This window comes from Scyliorhinus torazame, chromosome 12 (genome assembly GCF_047496885.1).
Source record: "Scyliorhinus torazame isolate Kashiwa2021f chromosome 12, sScyTor2.1, whole genome shotgun sequence".
In the NCBI taxonomy this organism is placed as follows: domain Eukaryota; kingdom Metazoa; phylum Chordata; class Chondrichthyes; order Carcharhiniformes; family Scyliorhinidae; genus Scyliorhinus; species Scyliorhinus torazame.
In genome coordinates this window covers 44352192-44371789 of record NC_092718.1, presented here as the reverse complement: position 1 = coordinate 44371789, position 19598 = coordinate 44352192, and the positions used below count along the sequence as shown (strand labels likewise).

Sequence of the window (19598 nt, the reverse complement as noted above, 5' to 3'; positions counted from 1 at the left end):
GTGGATAGTCAGAGGCTTTTCCCCAGGGTAGAGGGGTCAATTACTAGGGGGCATAGGTTTAAGGTGAGAGGGGCAAAGTTTAGAGTAGATGTACGAGGCAAGTTTTTTACGCAGAGGGTAGTGGGTGCCTGGAACTCACTACCGGAGGAGGTAGTGGAAGCAGGGACGATAGGGACATTTAAGGGGCATCTTGACAAATATATGAATAGGATGGGAATAGAAGGATACGGACCCAGGAAGTGTAGAAGATTGTAGTTTAGTCGGGCAGTATGGTCGGCACGGGATTGGAGGGCCGAAGGGCCTGTTCCTGTGCTGTACATTTCTTTGTTCTTTGTTCTTTGTACCCTTCTGGCATGATTCAGCTCCCTGTTTATGATGTCACAGGCATCAATCTGTGTCTAATGTTATGTGCCAGTAACAGCTGTTTTATCTGAAGTACCAGGTCCCCATGCTTGTTTTTCCAGCTATGATTGAGCATTGATAAAAAACAGGATTCCATTTTTTGTCGAACTGGCTCTGGAAATCGAAAAGGCAACACTTTGGAATGCGTTTACTTCTTCAGAACATAACCCAGTTATTTGAAAGTAGAAAGGATTGTATTCTGGGAATGTGCTGTAGCCTGGGATGCACACGATGATATCAGCCATTAATTTCCGATTTCCCATGATACACTTTTTTTCTGTCCCCATAGTTCTTTTCCCAAATGACTGTAAACACGTAACAGCTTGCAGGACTGCCTGTTAGGTGAATATGTTTGTTGTGCTTCTAGAGATGTTATGAGGTAGGAATGTGTCCTTTACATATTTTTCTCAGCAAGTTTTAAATTTTGTTTTCCCAATCCTTGTTTCAAGTCTTAGTGCACGCTTTTCTTTTGCACGCTTCAATATTAAGGACTGGAAGCTAGGTTAATGACTACAGTATCTGTTTATACATTTCTGCATATGTGGAATACAATGAGGCATAGAGTGTTGAAGTTGGCACAGTGAAGCACATATTTACATGCAATATGCAAAATCCCTTATCTGAGTTAATCAGTGGATGGGTCACTGTCTGTGTGGAGTTTGCACATTCTCCCCGTGTCTGCGTGGGTTTCCTCTGGGTGCTCCGGTTTCCTCCCACAAATCCCGAAAGACGTGCTTGTTAGGTGAATTGGATATTCTTAATTCTCCCTCAGTGTACCCGAACAGTCGCCAGAGTATGGCGACTCGGGGATTTTCACAGTAACTTCATTGAAGTGTTAATATAAGCCTACTTGTGACACCAATAAAGATTACTATTATTATATACTTCAGTGCTGCCCTTTGAATGTTACTTAGTACCACATACCATTATGCCCTATAAAAGGTACCTAGTTCCAAGGAATAAGGAAATTAAAATAGGTGTAATAATTTCTTATCCCAACTGTGCATTTTGTCAAAGCAGTAATATCAGGTCCTCCTTAATTAAATATTTTTTCAAAAAATATAACCTCCTTGCCTGCTATCATCCACTCACTTTCTTTTCCATTCTCAGCCGCCAGTCAAAATTAGCGAGTCCCGATAGAGGCATTGAATGGGCCAGATGCTCTACATTGTCCCTCCCAGTGCTATGTCTTAACTTTGACTTCAGAAGGGCACATGGATTTTTAAAAAATACGAAACTCTACAAACAATAGTGGTCACATTCAATATTCCAATTGAAATCACATGGGGAGGAAAAGAAACGTAAGTTTAAGCAAACCATTGCTTTGATGTGGTTGAGGTTTGTCCAGTGTAAATCATAACGAGGATTAGCGGTCACGTTTAAAAAATAATATTAATTTGTATTCCTTGCTTCCGCAGGTATGCTTCAACGCCACCCTGCGTAAACAAAAATGTAATCCTGTCTATATAATGTACACAGTTTCCCAGTTAAATCATGACTATCAATTTTCAGCAGATTTACTTGTGCAAAGAAGCTAAATCCAATGCAAGCATACAATTAATGAACGACCAAAACAAAGTTGGCACACGAGTACAGAGCTGACTGCAGTCTGGAAAATGGTAAGATTTTCTTTTCGTGTTGGTGGGGAGCCTCACGTGGCGCTGTCTCCAGGATAAAACTCCCCTCTGAATCAACAACTAGTTCTCCCTGGGAAAAGAAAAGAACTCAAGCAGATGCTGCTAAGTTCTTTGTGCACAAGCAGAGACTTCAGGGAATATGCTGATACTGAGAAAATAAGACAAACAATATAAAGAATAACAAACTCGCAATACTAATGTTTTTTTAAAAATTCGGGATGGAGAACTTACTGAGAAAGCTGCCAATATTTCCACTAAATGTGGCTGGCCCATTTTAGGAGTTTCACAGATAGTGTCTGCACCTTAGAAATGCTTCTGACAACAGTGGCATGCAGATTATTTCCTCAGATATTGCGAGGACACAAATGATGTTAAATGTTTTGTACAAAATACTTTCATGATTTGAATGGGACCACAATGTGGGCATTAATGCCCACCCCCAAATGGTATAGAAATTCAAATGGGTGGAAAATGGAACAGGAGCTTTATGTAATCTGTTCCTAACCCAATTTCCATTTTCTGCCAGTCCAGTTTATTGCAGTTTTGAACTGAGATTGGCATTCACCTTTGTGAATCTCTGTGTATGTCTACAGGCATTCATTAAAAAATTTATATTTTTATTAGGGACTTTCCATTTCAATATAAATTTTACAATAAAACCCATTTTATCCACAGCAGACGATACACAGGTCCAACATAACAAAAACCCCAACTAACCATACCCATCAACCGAGAAACAAAACAGCCGAAAAACAAACAAAACAAAGCACAAACCCCGCCCATGCCCCCCGCTTCCACCCTCGTAACTGATGGTGACTAATTCCTTAAAGTTGGTGATGAATGGCTGCTATCTCCGGTGGAACACTTTGACCCACCCCCTAACCGTGTACTTGACTTCCTCCAGGTACAAGAATTCCATTAAGATCACCCAACCATACTGAGGCGCTGGGCGAAGTTGAAGACCTCAACCTCAGCAGAACTCACCTCGGGGCAATTAATGAGGCGAAGGCAAGGACATCTGCCTTCACTCTCACCTGCACCCCCGGTGAGATTGACAGTCCAAAAATGGCCACCAAAGGCCTAGGCTCCAGATTAATATTCAGAATCGCTTACATGTGTTGAAGAACGAGACCTAAAAGCTTACCAACTTGGGTCAAGAACAGAACATGTGTGTGTGATTGGCCGCCCCCACCCAGAACACTGCTCACACCTGTCTTCTACCTCCGGAAAAAAAACACTCATCCTAGTTTTGGTCAGGTGTATCCAGTTCCCTCTCCCACTTTACCTTCATCCCATCCGCCAAGGCCGAATCCTCAGATAGCATTTGCCCATAAATACCAGATGCGCTACCCTCCTCCAACCCCACCAGCGAAAGAATTGTTTCCAACAGAGACATCCGCGATGCCTCGGGAAATGTTGGGAAGGCCGCCCATACAAAATTCCTTATCTGGAGGTACCTGAATAAGTTCGCCCCCACAAGCCCAAACTTTGGTGACAATTCCTCTACAAGGCGAACCATCCCTCTACAAACAAATCCCCAAATCCCTCAAGCCACTTCCCTTCCACAGCCCAAACGTGCTGTTCAATCTCGATGGCTCAAATAAGTGATTGGCACAGATAGGGGCCAACCTTGACATGGATCCAAGCTTAAAATGCTGCCTGAATTACCTCCAACTCCTTAAGGTAGACACGACCACTGGGTTCGAGGAGTACCTAGCTGGAGAAAACGTAAGCAAGGCTGTCATCAATGCACCTGGACTAGATCCCCTTCACGACTGCGCCTCTATCTTTCCCCATACGGAACCTGAGTCACTGCATCACCCCAGCATGTTCTCAGCATTAACTGTCCAATAATAATAAAGCAAATTTGGCAATACTAGGCTCCCCGACTGCCTATCCCTTTGAAGAATTACTCGACCGATCCTCGGAGTCTTGCCCACTCATATAAAGGATGAAATCAACCTATTAACCCACACAAAAAAGATTTAGGAAGGAAGATAGGAAGACATTGAAACAAAAACAAAAACCTTGGAAGAATATTCATTTTAATAGACTGGACTCTGCCTGCCAGGGACAGGGGACGGTTGTCCAACATTTGCAGATCTGACTTAACCTTGACAGCCAGACTTGCAAAGTTCAATTTATGAAGCTGGGCCCATTCATGGACCATCCAGACTCCCAGATACCTGAAGCCAGACCAGGCCAAGAGAAAAGGCAACACCTGGGGGGTTAACCAGAAAACATCTGCTCTTTTCCAGATCGAACTTGCAACCCAAAAATGAACCGAAGCTCCTCACTAACTCCGTTACATCACCCATGGTGGGGACCGGGTCTGTAACATAAAGCAGCAGGTTGTCAGATAGGGGCACCCTATGCTCCACCCTTCCCCGCTTTATCCCCTTCCACTTACCCAAAGCCCTCAAAGCAATGGCCAAGGGCTCAATCTCAAACGCAAATAGGAAGGAAGGCATGGGCAGATTATTCAAATGGTAGTACGCCAAACTCAAGGAATTGGTGCAAACATTAGCCAAGGGGGGCCTGTACAACAACGATACCCATGAAATGAGAACCTCTCCAGAACTTCAAAAAGGTACCACCAGTCCACCCTGTCAAATGCTGTCTTGGCATCTAAAGACATAATCACCTCTGGCTTGGGCTCCTTGGCCAGGGAAAGAACAACATTCAACAGCCTCCAAATATTGGCTGACAATTGCTGGCCCTTGACAAAGCCTATCTGGTCATCCGCAATCAACTCAGGGATTATTATACGAGCCTTTCCGCAAACACCTTAGCCAGTATCTTGGCGTTCACATTTAACAGCGAGATGGGCCGTTATGAACAACACTCTGTTGGGTCTGTATCCTTCTTCAACAGGACTGAAAGAGGGCTGCGAGAGTGTAGCAGGCATAGATCCCCAGGACAGAGAGTCATTAAACATGTCTACCAGCAACGGGACCAACTGATCCGCAAACATCTTGTGGAATTCCACTGGAAACCGTACAATGCCGATCAAAATCTTCTCAGGACCCAACGGGGCCTCCAACTCTTCCTGTCTCCCATCCCCCGCCACTGGAAACTCCAACTCATCTAAAACTGCAATATGTCCATGTCTCCCCCTCCACCAAGTTGTCCGACCAATAAAGATTATTATAAAAAGCCTCAAATGTAGCGTTATCTTTTTCTGCGGCGGAAACCAAACTACCGCTCGAATCCCTAACCTGAATATTCTCCCGGGAGGCCGCCCGCCGGCTCAGCTGATGAGCTAACACACGGCTTGCCTTCTCCCCATACTCATAAAACACCCCCTTCAATGCCGCAACTGTCTCACTGTCTTCCTTGAAGACAACAGATCAAACTGTGTCTGCTGCTTTTTCCTGCTTGTCAGGAGCTCCCGTGTAGGTCACACAAGTACCTGTGATCCACCTCCATGATATCATCCACTAACCTCTGCCATTCCACCCGTACCACCCTCTCCATATGCACCCTATACGACACCTCTCCCCAATCACTGCTTTCAAGGCTTTCCAAAGCGTGGAATTAGAGGCAGAATCATTCCTATTGAATTCTACATACTCACCAATGGCCTTGAATATACGCCCACAGAACCCCAAATCCACCAATAACCCTACCGTGGGAGCTGGGCAGGGTCCGATTCCAGAACCGAATCCACCAGATGGGGGGCATGATCTGAGATGACAATGGCCGAGTATTCTGCCTTCCTCACCCAAGGGAGAAGAGACCTATCCATCAGAAAAAAGTAAATCTTGGAAAACATCTATGTGCTGGGGAGAAGAACGAGAATTATTATCCCCAGTACATAAACCTCCAGAGATCTGCATCCCCCCACCTACTCCATAAATGCTAACAACGTCTTTGCCACCCCCGAAAGCGCCAACAATTTTGGCCTGGAACGGTCCAGCTTCAGATCTAACATGCAATTCAAATTACACCAAAAATCAATTGGAGTGTATCCAAATCCAGAATGGAAGCCAATAGCTTCCTAATAACTGCTAATTCATCCCAGTTCGGGGGACATACCTTAACTAAAGCCATAATAATAGTAATTGCTTATTGTCACGAGTAGGCTTCAATGAAGTTACTGTGAAAAGCCCCTAGTCGCCACATTCAGGCGCCTGTTCAGGGAGGCTGTTACGGGAATTGAACCCGCGCTGCTGGCATTGTTCTGCATTACAAGCCAGCTATTTAGCCTACTGTGCCAAACCACCAACCTACCTGCCAAAGACCTGGGGCGAAATTCTCCCCCAACGGCGCGATGTACGCCGACTGGCGCCAAAGACAGCGCCAATCAGATGGGCATCGCGCCGGCCCAAAGGTGCGGAATGCTCCGCATCTTTGGCGGCCTAGCCCCAACATTGAGGGGCTAGGCCGACGCCGGAGGGATTTCCGCCCCGCCAGCTGGCGGAAATGGCGTTTGTTGCCCCACCAGCTGGCGCGGAAATGCAGCGCATGCGCGGGAGCGTCAGCGGCCGCTGTCAGTTTCCCGGCGCATGCGCGGGAGCGTCAGCGACCGCTGTCAGTTTCCCGGCGCATGCGCGGGAGCGTCAACGGCCGCTGTCAGTTTCCCGCACATTCGCAGTGGGGAGAGTCTCTTCCGCCTCCGCCATGGTGGAGGCCGTAGCGGAGGCGGAAGGGAAAGAGTGCCCCCATGGCACAGGCCCGCCCGCGGATCGGTGGGCCCCGATCGCGGGCCAGGCCACCGTGGGGGCACCCCCCGGGGTCAGATCGCCCCGTGCCCCCCCCCCCCCCCCAGGACCCCGGAGCCCACCCACGCCGCCTGGTCCCGCCGGTTTGATTTACGCCGGTGGGACAGGCAATTTCTGAGCGGGACTTCGGCCCATCCGGGCCGGAGAATCCAGCGGGGGGTCCCGCCAACCGGCGTGGCCCGATTCCCGCCCCCGGCCAATCTCTGGTACCGGAGACTTCGGCGGGGGCGGGGGCGGGATTCACGGCGGCCAACGGCCATTCTCCGACCCGGCGGGGGGTCGGAGAATGACGCCCCATGTAACCACTACATGCCTTCCGCATGTTTCCGCCACACCTGTCTGCTGAAAAATGAGCCCGTTTGTTGATTAAAATTGCCACTCCCCACACCCCCAAGCCCGACCGTCAAAGCCCAAGTGAAATACCTGACTTACCCACCCCTTCCACAGTCTGGTCCGGTCTCTCACCTGCAGATGAATCTCCTGCAAAAACACACCAGCCCTTAGAGTCTTTAAGTGAGAGAAACTCTCAACCTTTCTCCTGGCTCCCCAATCCCCTGACATTCCAGGCGGCCAACCGATTCGGGGGTCTCCCACCTCTCCTCAACCCGGAGCCAACTATTTCCACTGTAAAAGATTATCAAGTCTCTGCCCAGAGAATGTATGCCCAAGGCCCACCTTGCCCAAAATGGCCACCAAACCAACCCATATATTGAAACAAAGAAAACTCAATGGTCACCATCAGAAAACTAAACCTCCCCCCCCCCCCCCCGCCCCGCCCCTATTCCAGCCCCACACAAACATCCATAATGATTATATTCCAAAGAACAATACCCCCTCCAAACCAACCCAACCCCCAACCAAACAAATACACTAGGCTCACAGAACCACAAAAACAGGTCCAACAAGCCGTAGCCCCTACCCACACCTTGCTCCCATTCGGTAGCTAAAAATCTACTGCTAATGAGGTAGTCCCTACCAAATGCCGTAAAAAGAGAAAGAAACACTCCTACTCGTCCTGGCTACAAAAATACAACAAAATTCAACACCCCTACCAAGAGTAACATCCCAGCGGGAGCCATATATTTCCAAAGGAAAGAGAAATACTGCCTTAAATGATATCCCACAAAACAGTTACCCTCGCATCCCCCACAATACAACTTATGCAAAACAATCCCATCCTAACCCAAAAAGAAATAACAACAAACACGAATAAAATACCCCAAAACCCCCTCCCATAAACAACCATAATAAGTCAACACAGAGCTTGTTTAACTCATTACAAGTCCATACCCTGTAACAAATGTTGCAGCCACCTCTGACGTATAGAAGTAATGGTCCCTTGACCTGAAGGTAATACGCAGCCTCGCAGGGTACACCACTCCATACCTCACTCCACTCTTGTACAAAACTGTTTTGGCCTTATTAAAAGCCGCCCGCTTCTTTACAAACTCCGCAGCAACATCCTGGTATATTCTAACATGGCTTCCATCCCATTTCGAATCACAGTTCTCCTTTGCCTACTTCAGGACCCGTTCCTTCTCCCGGAAGCTATGAAATCTGACTATAACCGCTAGTGGTGGCTCAGTTGCCCGAGGCTCCTGCATCAGTGTTCAATGGGCCCTGCCCAACTCTGGAGGGGACGCCAGTACACTCTCCGCACCATCTTACCAAACATCTGCAAAAAGTATGCAGTTGGATTCGGGCCCTCCACGCCCTCTGGCAACCCCATGACTCTGAGGTTTTATCTCCTTGACAGATTTTCCAGGTCATCCACCTTCACCCTCAGATTCTTATTTTTCTCCGCCACCATCAAGATCTCAGCCTTCAATGAGGCAATCTGGTCACTGTGCCTCGATAAAGCCACCTCCATCCCCTTCAACATCTCACCATGCTCCTTCACAGCTTCCGAAGTCCTCTCTAGCTTTTTGCGGAGAGGATCCAGTGTCTCCTCAATTGAATAATGGAGAGTATCGAACATCCCTCTCCATTGCCTCTCAAAATGTTTTTCAAATTCAGTACCAATACCCCAGTTGGCACATCTGCTGGGGCGGAATGGCCACAGCTGCCGGAGCCGGCACCGCCATCTTCCCTGCCGAGGCACCACGTGAAACCTCCGAGTCAGTTGAAGAATTTCCACCCACAGACATCTTAATGATAGCCTTTTTTAACATTCACATTAATACAGCTCTTTACTAATTGTATGGGCGTCTTCCTAATTGGTCATCACTATTGACTAAGATGCCGAATGGCGAGTGGAAGGAACAATCTTATGAACTAATACTTGAAAAAAAATAAGGAACAATTTGGCAGCTTCTGTGGAGAGAAAGACGGAGTTAAAGTTTCAGATTGGTGACCTTTCAGTCAGAACTAAAGTATGAAAGTGATTGACTCAATACTTGTAATCCCCTGAGTTTGTCAAAGTTGCAATTTAATAAAAAACAGACTTACATAAAACATGGGAGACAAAAACAGAAAATGCTGGATAAACTCATCAGGTCTGGCAGCATCTGTGGAGCGAGAGAGAGAAAGTGATAGTGTGCTGGATTCTTCCGCCCGCCGCAAGAATGCCACGGGCAAGCCACGGACAATGGAGAAGTCCATTGACCTCGGGTGGGATTCTCTGGTCGCCAGGCGGACGCGGCCGAAGAATCCCGCCCAGTGTTTCGAGTCCATGTGACCCATCTCCAGATTACAGAAGGGTCTCGATTTTTCTCTCCACTGCTTTGCCAGACCTACTGACTTCATCCAGCATTCCTTTCCTGTTTTTATTTCAGATTTCCCGCATCTGCAGCATTTTGCTGTTATGAAACATTCGAGTCTTTTCAATCGGTGGAAACTCCTTTCCCAAGTGCAGCCATCGGCAATCTGCACTTTATTTCGTGGAGTAATGCGGTTGCAGGGCAGGAGTGTCACCTTCCCGTTTACAGCGAGTGCAGCCAGTGACAATGTTAATGTTGCACATTCTTCCCCTGCTCCGTAGAACTAATACTTCCAGCAATCAACGGCAGGATACAGACATGTATTATTTTAGGGTTAATCAACTAGGATTCAGGCATGTACAGAGTGTGCTGGGTGTGCAGTCTTTTCATTGTGCGGGTTATCATCGAGGCAGCCAGGTTGACGGGAACTTGTTTCAATTTAGTCGTAAAAGACGGGGGGGGGGGGGGGGGGGGTCAGAGATCCCAAAAGACCGGAATAAAATTCACAGTTGCAGAATTGCAGCAAACTTTGTTTCTCGAAAGTCGGTCCAGTTTTAAAAGCATTTATTTGGCCGCGTGTGCAATTTCTTCAGCAAATTCCTCTGATCTGGACAACACTGCGGCGGCATCCCCAGGATATTCGAGCTCATCGCTGTCAAGCCTTGTTGTGAATTAACTAAATGTGTATTTCGGAAGGCACGGTGCTGAAAAAGTAATCAGGGTGTCAGCAAAATAAAATCGGTGTTTTAAAATTAACGCACCGGGAATCCCATTTGACATCCACGATACACCAAATCCTCATGTTCAGCACAGTTTTAGGCGGACTGCAAAGTTGACACACCGCACCACGTTGGGCAATAATGCTTTTATCATTTTTATTCCTTTCCCAAGTGGTACAAAGCCAATGCGCAGAGTGGACGGGGGCAAACCCCCAATCCATCTATCTCCTCCTCGCTTTCTCCCAAAACCAATTCAAATTGAATCCAATAACATTATCCCCACAAAGGACACATACAAAGTTCCAAGCTGGCATTTGCATTACACCTGATCCCCAGGCTTGATCCCACCTTTAAATGCAGGCCCTTGAGGGAGGAGGGACCCATCGGAATTATTTTCAACAGGTGGCGCATCCAGGGGGGTGACATCCGCGCGGCTGACACCACGTTGCCTTCAGGTTAAACAAGATAGAAGTGAAAAGTTCACAGCGTGAGCAGCCAACTTTTATTTTCAATCACACGGAGGAGGGGAAACAGACCTCAGCCAGTTTCCAGAAAACCGATACACTGCTTGACTGACTGCTGGGGATTGTCAGAATGACGGTATAACACCAGTCTGACTACAAATTAGTCTTTCGAATCATACTTTGCCACACGCACATGCAAAGGCAAATATGCTGGCGCCGTTCAACAGAATCCCTCGTGTGCTAAAGAACTGCACCCACATAAAGTGGGTGGGGAAAAGGGGGCTGCAGAAATACTATTCCTTTTTTTTGGGGGGGGGGAAGAATGTCGCCTCTGCCTTGGCTTGCATCTATTCAAAACGCCCAAACATGGTAAGACGTCCATTCCCTCCTTTGAAAAGGATCCCCGAAAGGCAAAGTGATCTCCTTCCCACGTTATAGCGCCGGGTTCGAAGAGACCACCTCACCGCAGCCTCCAAAAAGGCATCATCGTGGCTCCCCCAGATGAGACTGGGGAAACCAGAACCTCTCCGGGACAGCCAGACGCAGAAATCCCGCCCCCTCGGGAAGATGATTGGCGGAGTGGACTAAACTGCCCCGCCCCCGCAGGGCTATGGCGAAACCTGATTGGTTATCCTGGACGTCAATCAGCGAACCTCCCTCCCCCCTCCCGCCCCTCGCCGGCTCGCCCTGAAGTTTCTCCTCAGCCCACACCGTTCAGGCAACAAAAACAAATCTTCACTGACTGGCACACGAAACCCCAGCAAGGAGTCCACAAACCAAGGGCAAGGAGCTTTAACCCGCACGATATATATGTATAAAAATGTCACTCCTGTGCGTTAAAGGTAACTCGTTTCAATTCAACAGCCGAAGTTAAACGTCCTGAACTGAAGTGGGGTTTATTTTTAGTTTATTATTTTCGGGTGGGGGAATGATCTCTTGCCAATCCCCATTTGCTGCTGTCAAAACAAGTAGAGGGGAGGAAAAAAAGATTTTTTTTTGGGGGGGGGGGGTGGTATAAAATCTCACGCGAGACAAATCAGACATGACAAGATTTCTTGTGGTACTTGTTGAGACTTGCTGGATAAAGAAACGAGTTGTTGGATAAAACTTTTAAATTGCAGCCCAAAAAAGGGGTTAATGGTAAAATAAAGGTGTTTTTTTCTTCTATTTTCTTACCAATGTCAAATGCGTTTCAGGCTGTGATCTGTGCTTTTGCGCGGTGTGAGTCTCTGACACTTGTTTTCCTCCTCCCTCAGCCTGGCTGGCTGGCTGGGGGTGTGTGTGTGTTTTTCCTGCCTCTGGTTTTATTTGAAGGTTGCTCTGGGATAACAAAGGGAGCGTCCGTGCACGATGAGCCAGCGCCCCCCACCCCCGCGGGATCGAGCCTGCGGGGGTGGGGTAGGGTGCCGGGCACATGCGCCATCTGCCTCTTGTGTCCCAGGTGTCCTTTGGCTCCTTTGGTATCTCCCTCAGCAGATGTTGTGTGGAGACACCCGCAGCAATCCCCGCTTGGCCTGTGCTGAGCGGTGTAAGAAGAGAGGTGGCTTTTTTATGAATGGTGCTACACCCCATTCAGAGGGCACGCCGTCCCAAATTATAGGGTTCGGTGCCAGTGAGAATTGGTGCCAAGGTTACGGCTGAGTGAGGCTGCAAACATCCACCACCCTCCAATTAATTTGCTTGTATTGCGTATCTTCACAAACACAAAAGCCTGGCAAAATTGCAATGAGTCACATTTTTATACAATGCCTTTACAACCCCTTTACAACCAAGAGAGCACCTTCTGAAGTGTGGTCACTGGTGTAATGTGAGAAACCTGGCAGCTAAGGTGCACAGAGCAAGACCTCACAAGGAGCAATGTAATAATGACCAGATAATCCAATGGGTGAAAGTTGGGCGCCTTAGAATCATGGATTCATAGAATCCCTACAGTGCAGAAGGAGGCCATTCGGCCCATCGAGTCTGCACCAACTCTGTGCTTCATGGCACAGTTGGTAGCATCCCTATTTCTGGGCCAGAAACTCCGGGTTGAAGTCTCACTGGAGGACTTGATTCCTGTAATTCCTTTAATTGCACCTGATGGCAGGCAGTGAGCATGGGAGAATTTCCTAGTCTGCCTCACTGCAGAAGACAATTTGCCATGCATAATCATTGGCCAGTCCAGTGGAATCCATGGCTGCCAATGCCCTCTTGGGCCATGCTTCCTGAAGAAGGAGAGGAAGAGTGGTCATCATAGTAAATGTCAGAAAGCAAATTAAATTGTTGGGGTTTGATTATCCTCTGATATTCTTGGAGTCTGAACCATGTGACCAGTGGAAGAATGCAGTGGACATGGGTTAAGTCCCTACTAAAAGATAGCCTTGACGCTGGCGCTTCATACAATAAGTAAAATCGGAAGTGAAGTATTTTGTGTGATGGATGGCATTAGGTGGATAGTGATAAATGCTTGATCTTCCTATTGAGTTCTTGGATGGAATCTGCATAAAAGGATGATCTGGGAAATGACTGAGGCATGCTCTCCATTTGTTAGGTTTGTAAAACTGATGTTCATTCCATGGACATTACAGATTGTAGAAAAGATTGATAAAATTCAATTTGGGGATCTCTAGATTAGTACTAGTGTTTGAATTATTGGATTGTGCTAAGGTAGAGACAGCTGATTCTAATTGACGGTTGGTTCTCAGAAAATGATCCTTTTGGATTAGATGGCTGCTGCCTCTGAAAAAATCCTGAGGAAATTAATTTCCTTCCACCCTCATGGACCAAATGGGACATTCCATGCTGACTTAAAGCGTAGAGGACTCGATGATTGGCACATTTTGAAAGAGTCCAGATATTGACACAAGCATCAATACAATGGAAAGTTAAAGACAGGCCAATGAGGATGAAAGCACTTTTTAAAAATCAAATCTGGCTATTACCAGAGAAAACAAAATTGGAGCAGCAATAATAGGCAAATGTATCCCAGGATTGCCCAAGGAACCATTAATAGGTGTGCCTCAAAGTATCATTATGCAGTGAACTGCCCAGAGCAAAACGTTAAGGGATGGGATTCTCTAATCCTGAGGCTAAGTGTTGACGCCGTCGGAAACGCCGTCGCGTTTCCCGATGGCATCAACATGGCCTCAGGATCACCAATTCTGGCCCCTACAGGAAACCAGCACGGCACTGGAGTGCCCCACGCCGCTCCAGCTGCTGATCCTGGCGTCAACTGGGCGCCGCAGGGTCCGCGCATGTGCAGTGGCACCGGTGCCAATGCGGGCATGTGCAGTGGCACCGGCACCAACGCGCGCATGCGCAGTGGCTCCCTTCTCTGTGTCGGCCCCGATGCAACATGGCGTAGGACTAAAGGGACCGGCGCGGAAGAAAGGAGGCCCTCAGCCCGAGAGACTGGCCCGCCGAGGCCCCCCCCCCCCCCCGAGTTGAACCCCCACACAGGCCGCCCCTGGACCCTTCCACGCCGAGGTCCCGCCGGCTGTGAGCAGGTTAGAACGGTGGCGGCGGGACTCAGGTTTTTTGCGACGGCCGCTCGGCACATCGCGGGCTGAGAATCGCGCGCGACCATGCCGGCGCCAATGGGGTGGGGCGGCATGGCGCTAATTGTGCCGGTCGCGGGGATTCTCCGACCCGGCCCCGGGCTGAGAGAATCCCGCCCAAGATCCTTGAAATAATTACATGAAGAAGATGCATATAATAATGAATCTGAACATGTTTTACTGGTCCGAAGAAGTTTTAGTTCTGTGATGAATATGTTAGTTGTGTATTGTTTTTACAATGCAGTAATAGTCAATGTTGTGCTTCAGCAGTTTGTGGGACAGATTGATGAAAATTTTGAAGATCAATACAAGGTTAAAAGAACATAAGTATACTACTTTTAAGCTTGGTGATGACAACTCATTTGCGATACGAAAGATACTTGTAATTTCAGGTTAACTAGCTGGAGGAAGATTAAGTACTGAGGTAGTCTAATCCAATACTTATGCTGTTGAGTGAACCTTCTATGGAAAAGGCACAAATGCAACTTGACATAGAGCATAAAAGCAAATTACTGCGGATGTTGGAATCTGAAACAAAAACAGAAAATACCGGACAATCTTAGCAGGTATGGCAGCGTCTGTGGAGAGAGAAAGGAGCTAATGTTTCGAGTCTGGATGACACTTTGTCAAGCTGGGGAGAACTGGAAATAGGTCAGATTTTATAATGTTGTGGGAGGGGGTCGTGGAGTGGTGGGGCTGGATAGGAGGCCAGCGATAGGTGGAGATTGACAAAGGTGTTGTGGGCAGAAAGGCAAAAGGAATGTAAATGGAGTCATCCAGTTTTGAAATATTAGCTTCCTTCTCTCTCCACAGATGCTGTCAGACCTGCTGAGGCTGTCCAGTATTTTCTGTTGTTGACATAGAGCATGATAAGGCATTTATTTTTGAACAGTAGTTTACTTGCAGTTTTCCTGATCAGGACGTTTTTGTAACTCCTTCAAAACCTGATAGTCTCAGAGTATTAGGCAGGTTTTAATGGGGGCATTTGAGAAGAATTCGAAATAGGAAAACAAAAGTAAATGGTCTTACAGTTATTCAGACAATTTGCTCACCCAATTTGCTAAAGGTTAAAAAACGCACCATTATTGCAGGGTATACAAAGCTGTGGAAAACCACATCCTACTGTAAGTCTCTCTTTGGCACGTGACTTTAATCAGGTATTTGCTGTGGATCCAAAGATGTGCGATAAAGACAGAAATATTTTTATTTTGCATTTTATAGACCTGGAAACCAAATTTAGTTAAGGGCAGAAGGACTTTATAGACAAAATCATGGCGAAATGGATAGGGACTGAACTGGGACACCAGCAAACTCTCTGTCTGATAATGGACAATGATTAGCTCAGAGGTGTGTGAAACATGGACATCTTAGTCATGAATACTGCAACTGAAAATCCTATCAACAATAGATTTTGTGAAAGGAATAATGTGGTGAAATGGTGCATGAGCTTTAGTTGATCAACCAGACTGGAAGCTGACAACCACTGTGGTATGAGCAATGCATACAAAAAAATCACTCCAACCAACAACTGGGGACAAAATCCCAATTTTTCCTCTGCCCTTTGTCCTCGGACACTAGAGGAACAAAGATCAAAGAACAATACAGCACTGGAACAGGCCCTTTGGCCCTCCAAGCCTGTACCGGCCATGATACCAATCTTTGCCAAAACCCTCAGCACTTCCTTATGCCGTATCCCTCTATACCCATCCTATCTTTGTGTTTGTCAAGATGCCTTTTGAACACCATTAATTATTCAGCTTCCACAACCTCTCCTGGCAACGAGTTCCAGGCACTCACCACCCTCTGTGTAAAATACCTGCCTTGCACATCTCCTCTAAATTTTGGCCCACGGACCTTAAACCTATGCCCCCTGGTGACTGACCCCTCCACCCTGGAAAAGAGTGGCTGCCCATCCACTCTATCCATGCCCCTCATAATCTTGTAGACCTCTATCAGGTCACCCCTCAACCTCCGTCTTTTCTAATGAAAACAGTCCTAGCCTATTCAGCCTCTCCACAAAGCTAACACCCTCCAGACCAGGCAACATCCTGATAAACCTCCTCTGCATCCTATCCAAAGTCTCCACATCCTTCTGGTAGTGTGGTGACCAGAATTCTGCGCAATATTCTAAGTGCGGCCTTACCAAGGTTCTAAAGAACTGTAGCATGACATGCCAGTTTTTATACTCGATGCCCCAGCCAATGAAGGCAAGCATTCCGCATGCTTTCTTGACTACCTTGTCCACTTGTGTTGCCATCTTCAAAGATCTGTGGACCTGCACGCCCAGATCTCTCTGACTTTCTATATTCCTAAGAGTTTTACCATTTATGGTATATTTCCCCTCTATGTTAGACCTACCAAAATGCATTACCTCACATTTGTCCGGTTTAAACTCCATTTGCCAATTCTCTGCCCAAGTCTCCAACCTATCTATGTCCTGTTGTATCTTCTGACAATCCTCAACACTATCTGCCACTCCACCAACCTTGGTGTCATCCACGAACTTGCTAATCAGACCGGCTACATTTTCCTCCAAATAGTTTATGTATACTACAAACAACAGAGGCCCAAGCACCGATCCCTGTGGAACACCACGAGTCACAACCTTCCATTCAGAAAAACACCCTTCTACTGCTACCCTTTGCCTTCTGTGACCGAGCCAGTTCTGTATCCATCTTACCACCTCACCTCTGATCCCTGGTGACTTCACCTGTTGTACCAGTCTGCCATGAGGCACCTTGTCAAAGGCTTTACTGAAGTCCATGTAAACAACATTCACCACCCTCCCCTCATCAATCATCTTTGTCACCTCCTCAAAAAACTCGATCAAGTTAGTGAGGCATGACCTTCCCTTCACAAAACCATCCTGTATATCGCATATGAGTCCATTTGTTTCCAAATGGGTTTAAATCCTGTCCCTGAGAATTCTCTCCAATAATTTACCTACTACTGACGTGAGGCTCACCGGCCTATATTTTCCAGGATTATCCCTGCTACCTTTCTTAAACAGCGGTACCACATTAGCTATTCTCCAGTCCTCTGGGATCTCACCTTAGCCAATGAGGATACAAAGATGTCAGTCAAGGCCCCAGCAATTTCCTCCCTTGCGTCCCTCAATATTGTGGGATAAATCCCATCTGGCCCAGGAGACTTATCTACCTTAATATCTTTTTAAATACCCAATACCTCCTTTTCGATGTTAACATGATCCAGACTGTCCACGCACCCTACCCAAGAATCAACTTCCACAAAGGCCCTTTCTTTAGTGAACACTGATGCTAAATATTCATTTAGAACCTTACCCATTTCCTCTGGCTCAACATAGATTCCCCCCACTGTCCTTAAGTCGTCCAATCCTTCCCCTGGCCACCCTCTTGCTTTTTACATATGAATAAAAAAATTTGGGATTCACCTTAATCGTACTTGCCAAGGACTTTTCATGACCTCTCGTAGCCCTCCTAACTTCCCGCTTCAGTACCTTCCTACTTTCCTTATACTCCTCAAGGGTTTTGACTGTTTCCACCCTTCTAGACTGTACAAAAGTTTCCTTTTTCTTTTTGATGAGGTCCCTCGTTATCCAAGGCTCCTTAAACTTCCCATAGTTATCCTTTGTTCTCTCAGGAACGTGACTTTCCTGAATCCTAATCAACTGTCGCTTGAAAGACTCCAACATGTCCGATGTTGATTTACTATCCAACAGCCACACCCAATCCAAATTCTTCAATTCCAGTCTAATGTCTTTTTTAATGCACATTTGAATGCTTTGCAAGCAGGGACACAGCTTTTCATCAAGGCCAAGCACTCAGGGAAAATTTGGAGAGCACACAGACAAGGGGCTGGTTTAGCACACTGGGCTGAATCGCAGGCTTTTAAAGCAGACCAAGGCAGGCCAGCAGCACGGTTCAATTCCCGTACCAGCCACCCCGAACAGGCACCGGAATGTGGCGACTAGGGGCTTTTCACAGTAACTTCATTTGAAGCTTACTTGTGGCAATAAGCGATTTTCATATTTCATTTCATGTAAGACTATCTGAAACAGAAATCAATTCAGGAGATTTAATAAATGAGAAAAGAGAGGGGTGTAGGAAATGGATAAGTACTGGCAAGTTAATAGGTCATGATGTTAAGACAAGACTTATAAAACACAGAAATCCAACTGATAAAGATTAATCCTCATGAATATTGTAATATGCCTTTGAGGAATTTCAGCACGCCATCACGAGAAGGCAAATGTTACATGTGATCCATCTTAGTTTCACTTTGGCCTGTGAGCAGAACACAGCATGCAGCTCTGCAGCTGATGTCTTTGCGCTTTCTGTCTATGTGTATCTGTTCTTAAACCAAAAGAGAAAATGCTGGAAAATCTCAGCAGGTTTGGCAGCATCTGTAAGGAGAGAAAAGAGCTAACCTTTCGAGGCCAGATCATCTGAGATTTTCCAGCATTTTCTCTTTTGGTTTCAGATTCGAGCATCCACAGTAATTTGATTTTCTTATATCTGTTCTTATGTGGCTCGTCAAAATAAATGAGCCCACAAGGTGTTTAATTCCTGATGAATGATTGATGCTTTTTTATCATTATGAAAGCACAGCATGGTGTTCAACGGTGGTCAAACAGTGTGGCAGCAAGATTCAGTACAAGTACAGCATGCTGAACAGCCTTAGATCATGCAACGTGGCATGAGATGACCCTGTGCATTCTGGTCAGACTGCAATGAGTTCACAGCATCAGAGAGTTTTGAAATCACAGCATGGTGACTGGACAGAAAAACTTTGAAGACACAGGCTGGGATAGTGCGCAAGCAAAGAGCTGATGGTGAGATTGCAGTGCGTAGCCTGTCAGTTTCTTGAGTGGGACAGCATGTCCAAAGGACCAGCACTGGGTTGATTTATAATAACAATCTTTATTGTCACAAGTAGACTTACATTAACAGTGCAATGAAGTTACTGTGAAAATCCCCTAGTCATCACATTCCCGGCGCCTGTTCGGGTACAGAGAGGGAGAATTCAGAATATCCAAATGACCTAACAGCACAACTTTCGGGACATGTGGGAGGAAACCGGAGAACCCGGAGGAAACCCACGCAGACACAGGGAGAATGAGCAGACTCCACATAGACAGTGACCCAAGTCGGGAATCAAACCTGGGGCCCTGGAGCTGTGAAGCAACAGTGCGACCCACTATGCCAGGCATTTTCAAAGTGGGGGTGGGGTCACGGGCAGGTGTCGGGAGGGACACGGAACCGTCCATCGCGGCGTTCCCAATGGCGCGAATTTGCGTGCAACAGCCGCAGCAGCCGGCTTTTAATAATGCCGGCTGCGAGCGGCTTTGAAAATGATGGCCGCGACCAGATAACAAAATACGGGCGCACTGCGCATGCGTGGCCGCTCATCAGCGCGCATGCGCAGAACCAAGCGAG

The 19598-nt window shown here is 47.0% G+C and overlaps 1 protein-coding gene and 2 long non-coding RNA genes across 7 annotated transcripts in view; 2 read left to right on the top strand and 1 right to left on the bottom strand.

Annotated features, from left to right (window-relative positions):
- Positions 1-459: 459 nt before the first annotated feature.
- LOC140387163 (uncharacterized) lies at positions 460-5195 on the top strand. Of its 2 annotated transcripts, XR_011933746.1 has the most exons (4): positions 460-781; positions 1513-1703; positions 1821-2021; positions 4914-5195. It is a non-coding gene; the product is annotated as an uncharacterized lncRNA (long non-coding RNA). The 2 variants fall into 2 exon arrangements; XR_011933747.1 differs by lacking the exon at positions 1513-1703.
- Positions 5196-9173: 3978 nt separating this feature from the next.
- LOC140387542 (uncharacterized) lies at positions 9174-11103 on the bottom strand. Its single transcript, XR_011933893.1, has 2 exons — positions 10530-11103; positions 9174-10166 (listed from the first exon to the last, which is right to left on the bottom strand). It is a non-coding gene; the product is annotated as an uncharacterized lncRNA (long non-coding RNA).
- Positions 11104-11373: 270 nt separating this feature from the next.
- The window catches only part of LOC140387540 (protein unc-13 homolog C-like), a 972441-nt gene continuing 964216 nt past the window's right edge, over positions 11374-19598 (top strand). For 3 of the 4 annotated variants that reach the window (XM_072470780.1, XM_072470778.1, XM_072470777.1), the window contains exon 1: positions 11374-11487. In XM_072470780.1, the coding sequence (XP_072326881.1) occupies positions 11466-11487 (22 nt within the window). In that variant the 5' untranslated portion in view covers positions 11374-11465. The remainder of the gene's footprint in view (positions 11488-19598) is intronic. The other variant, XM_072470779.1, reaches the window with a different exon arrangement.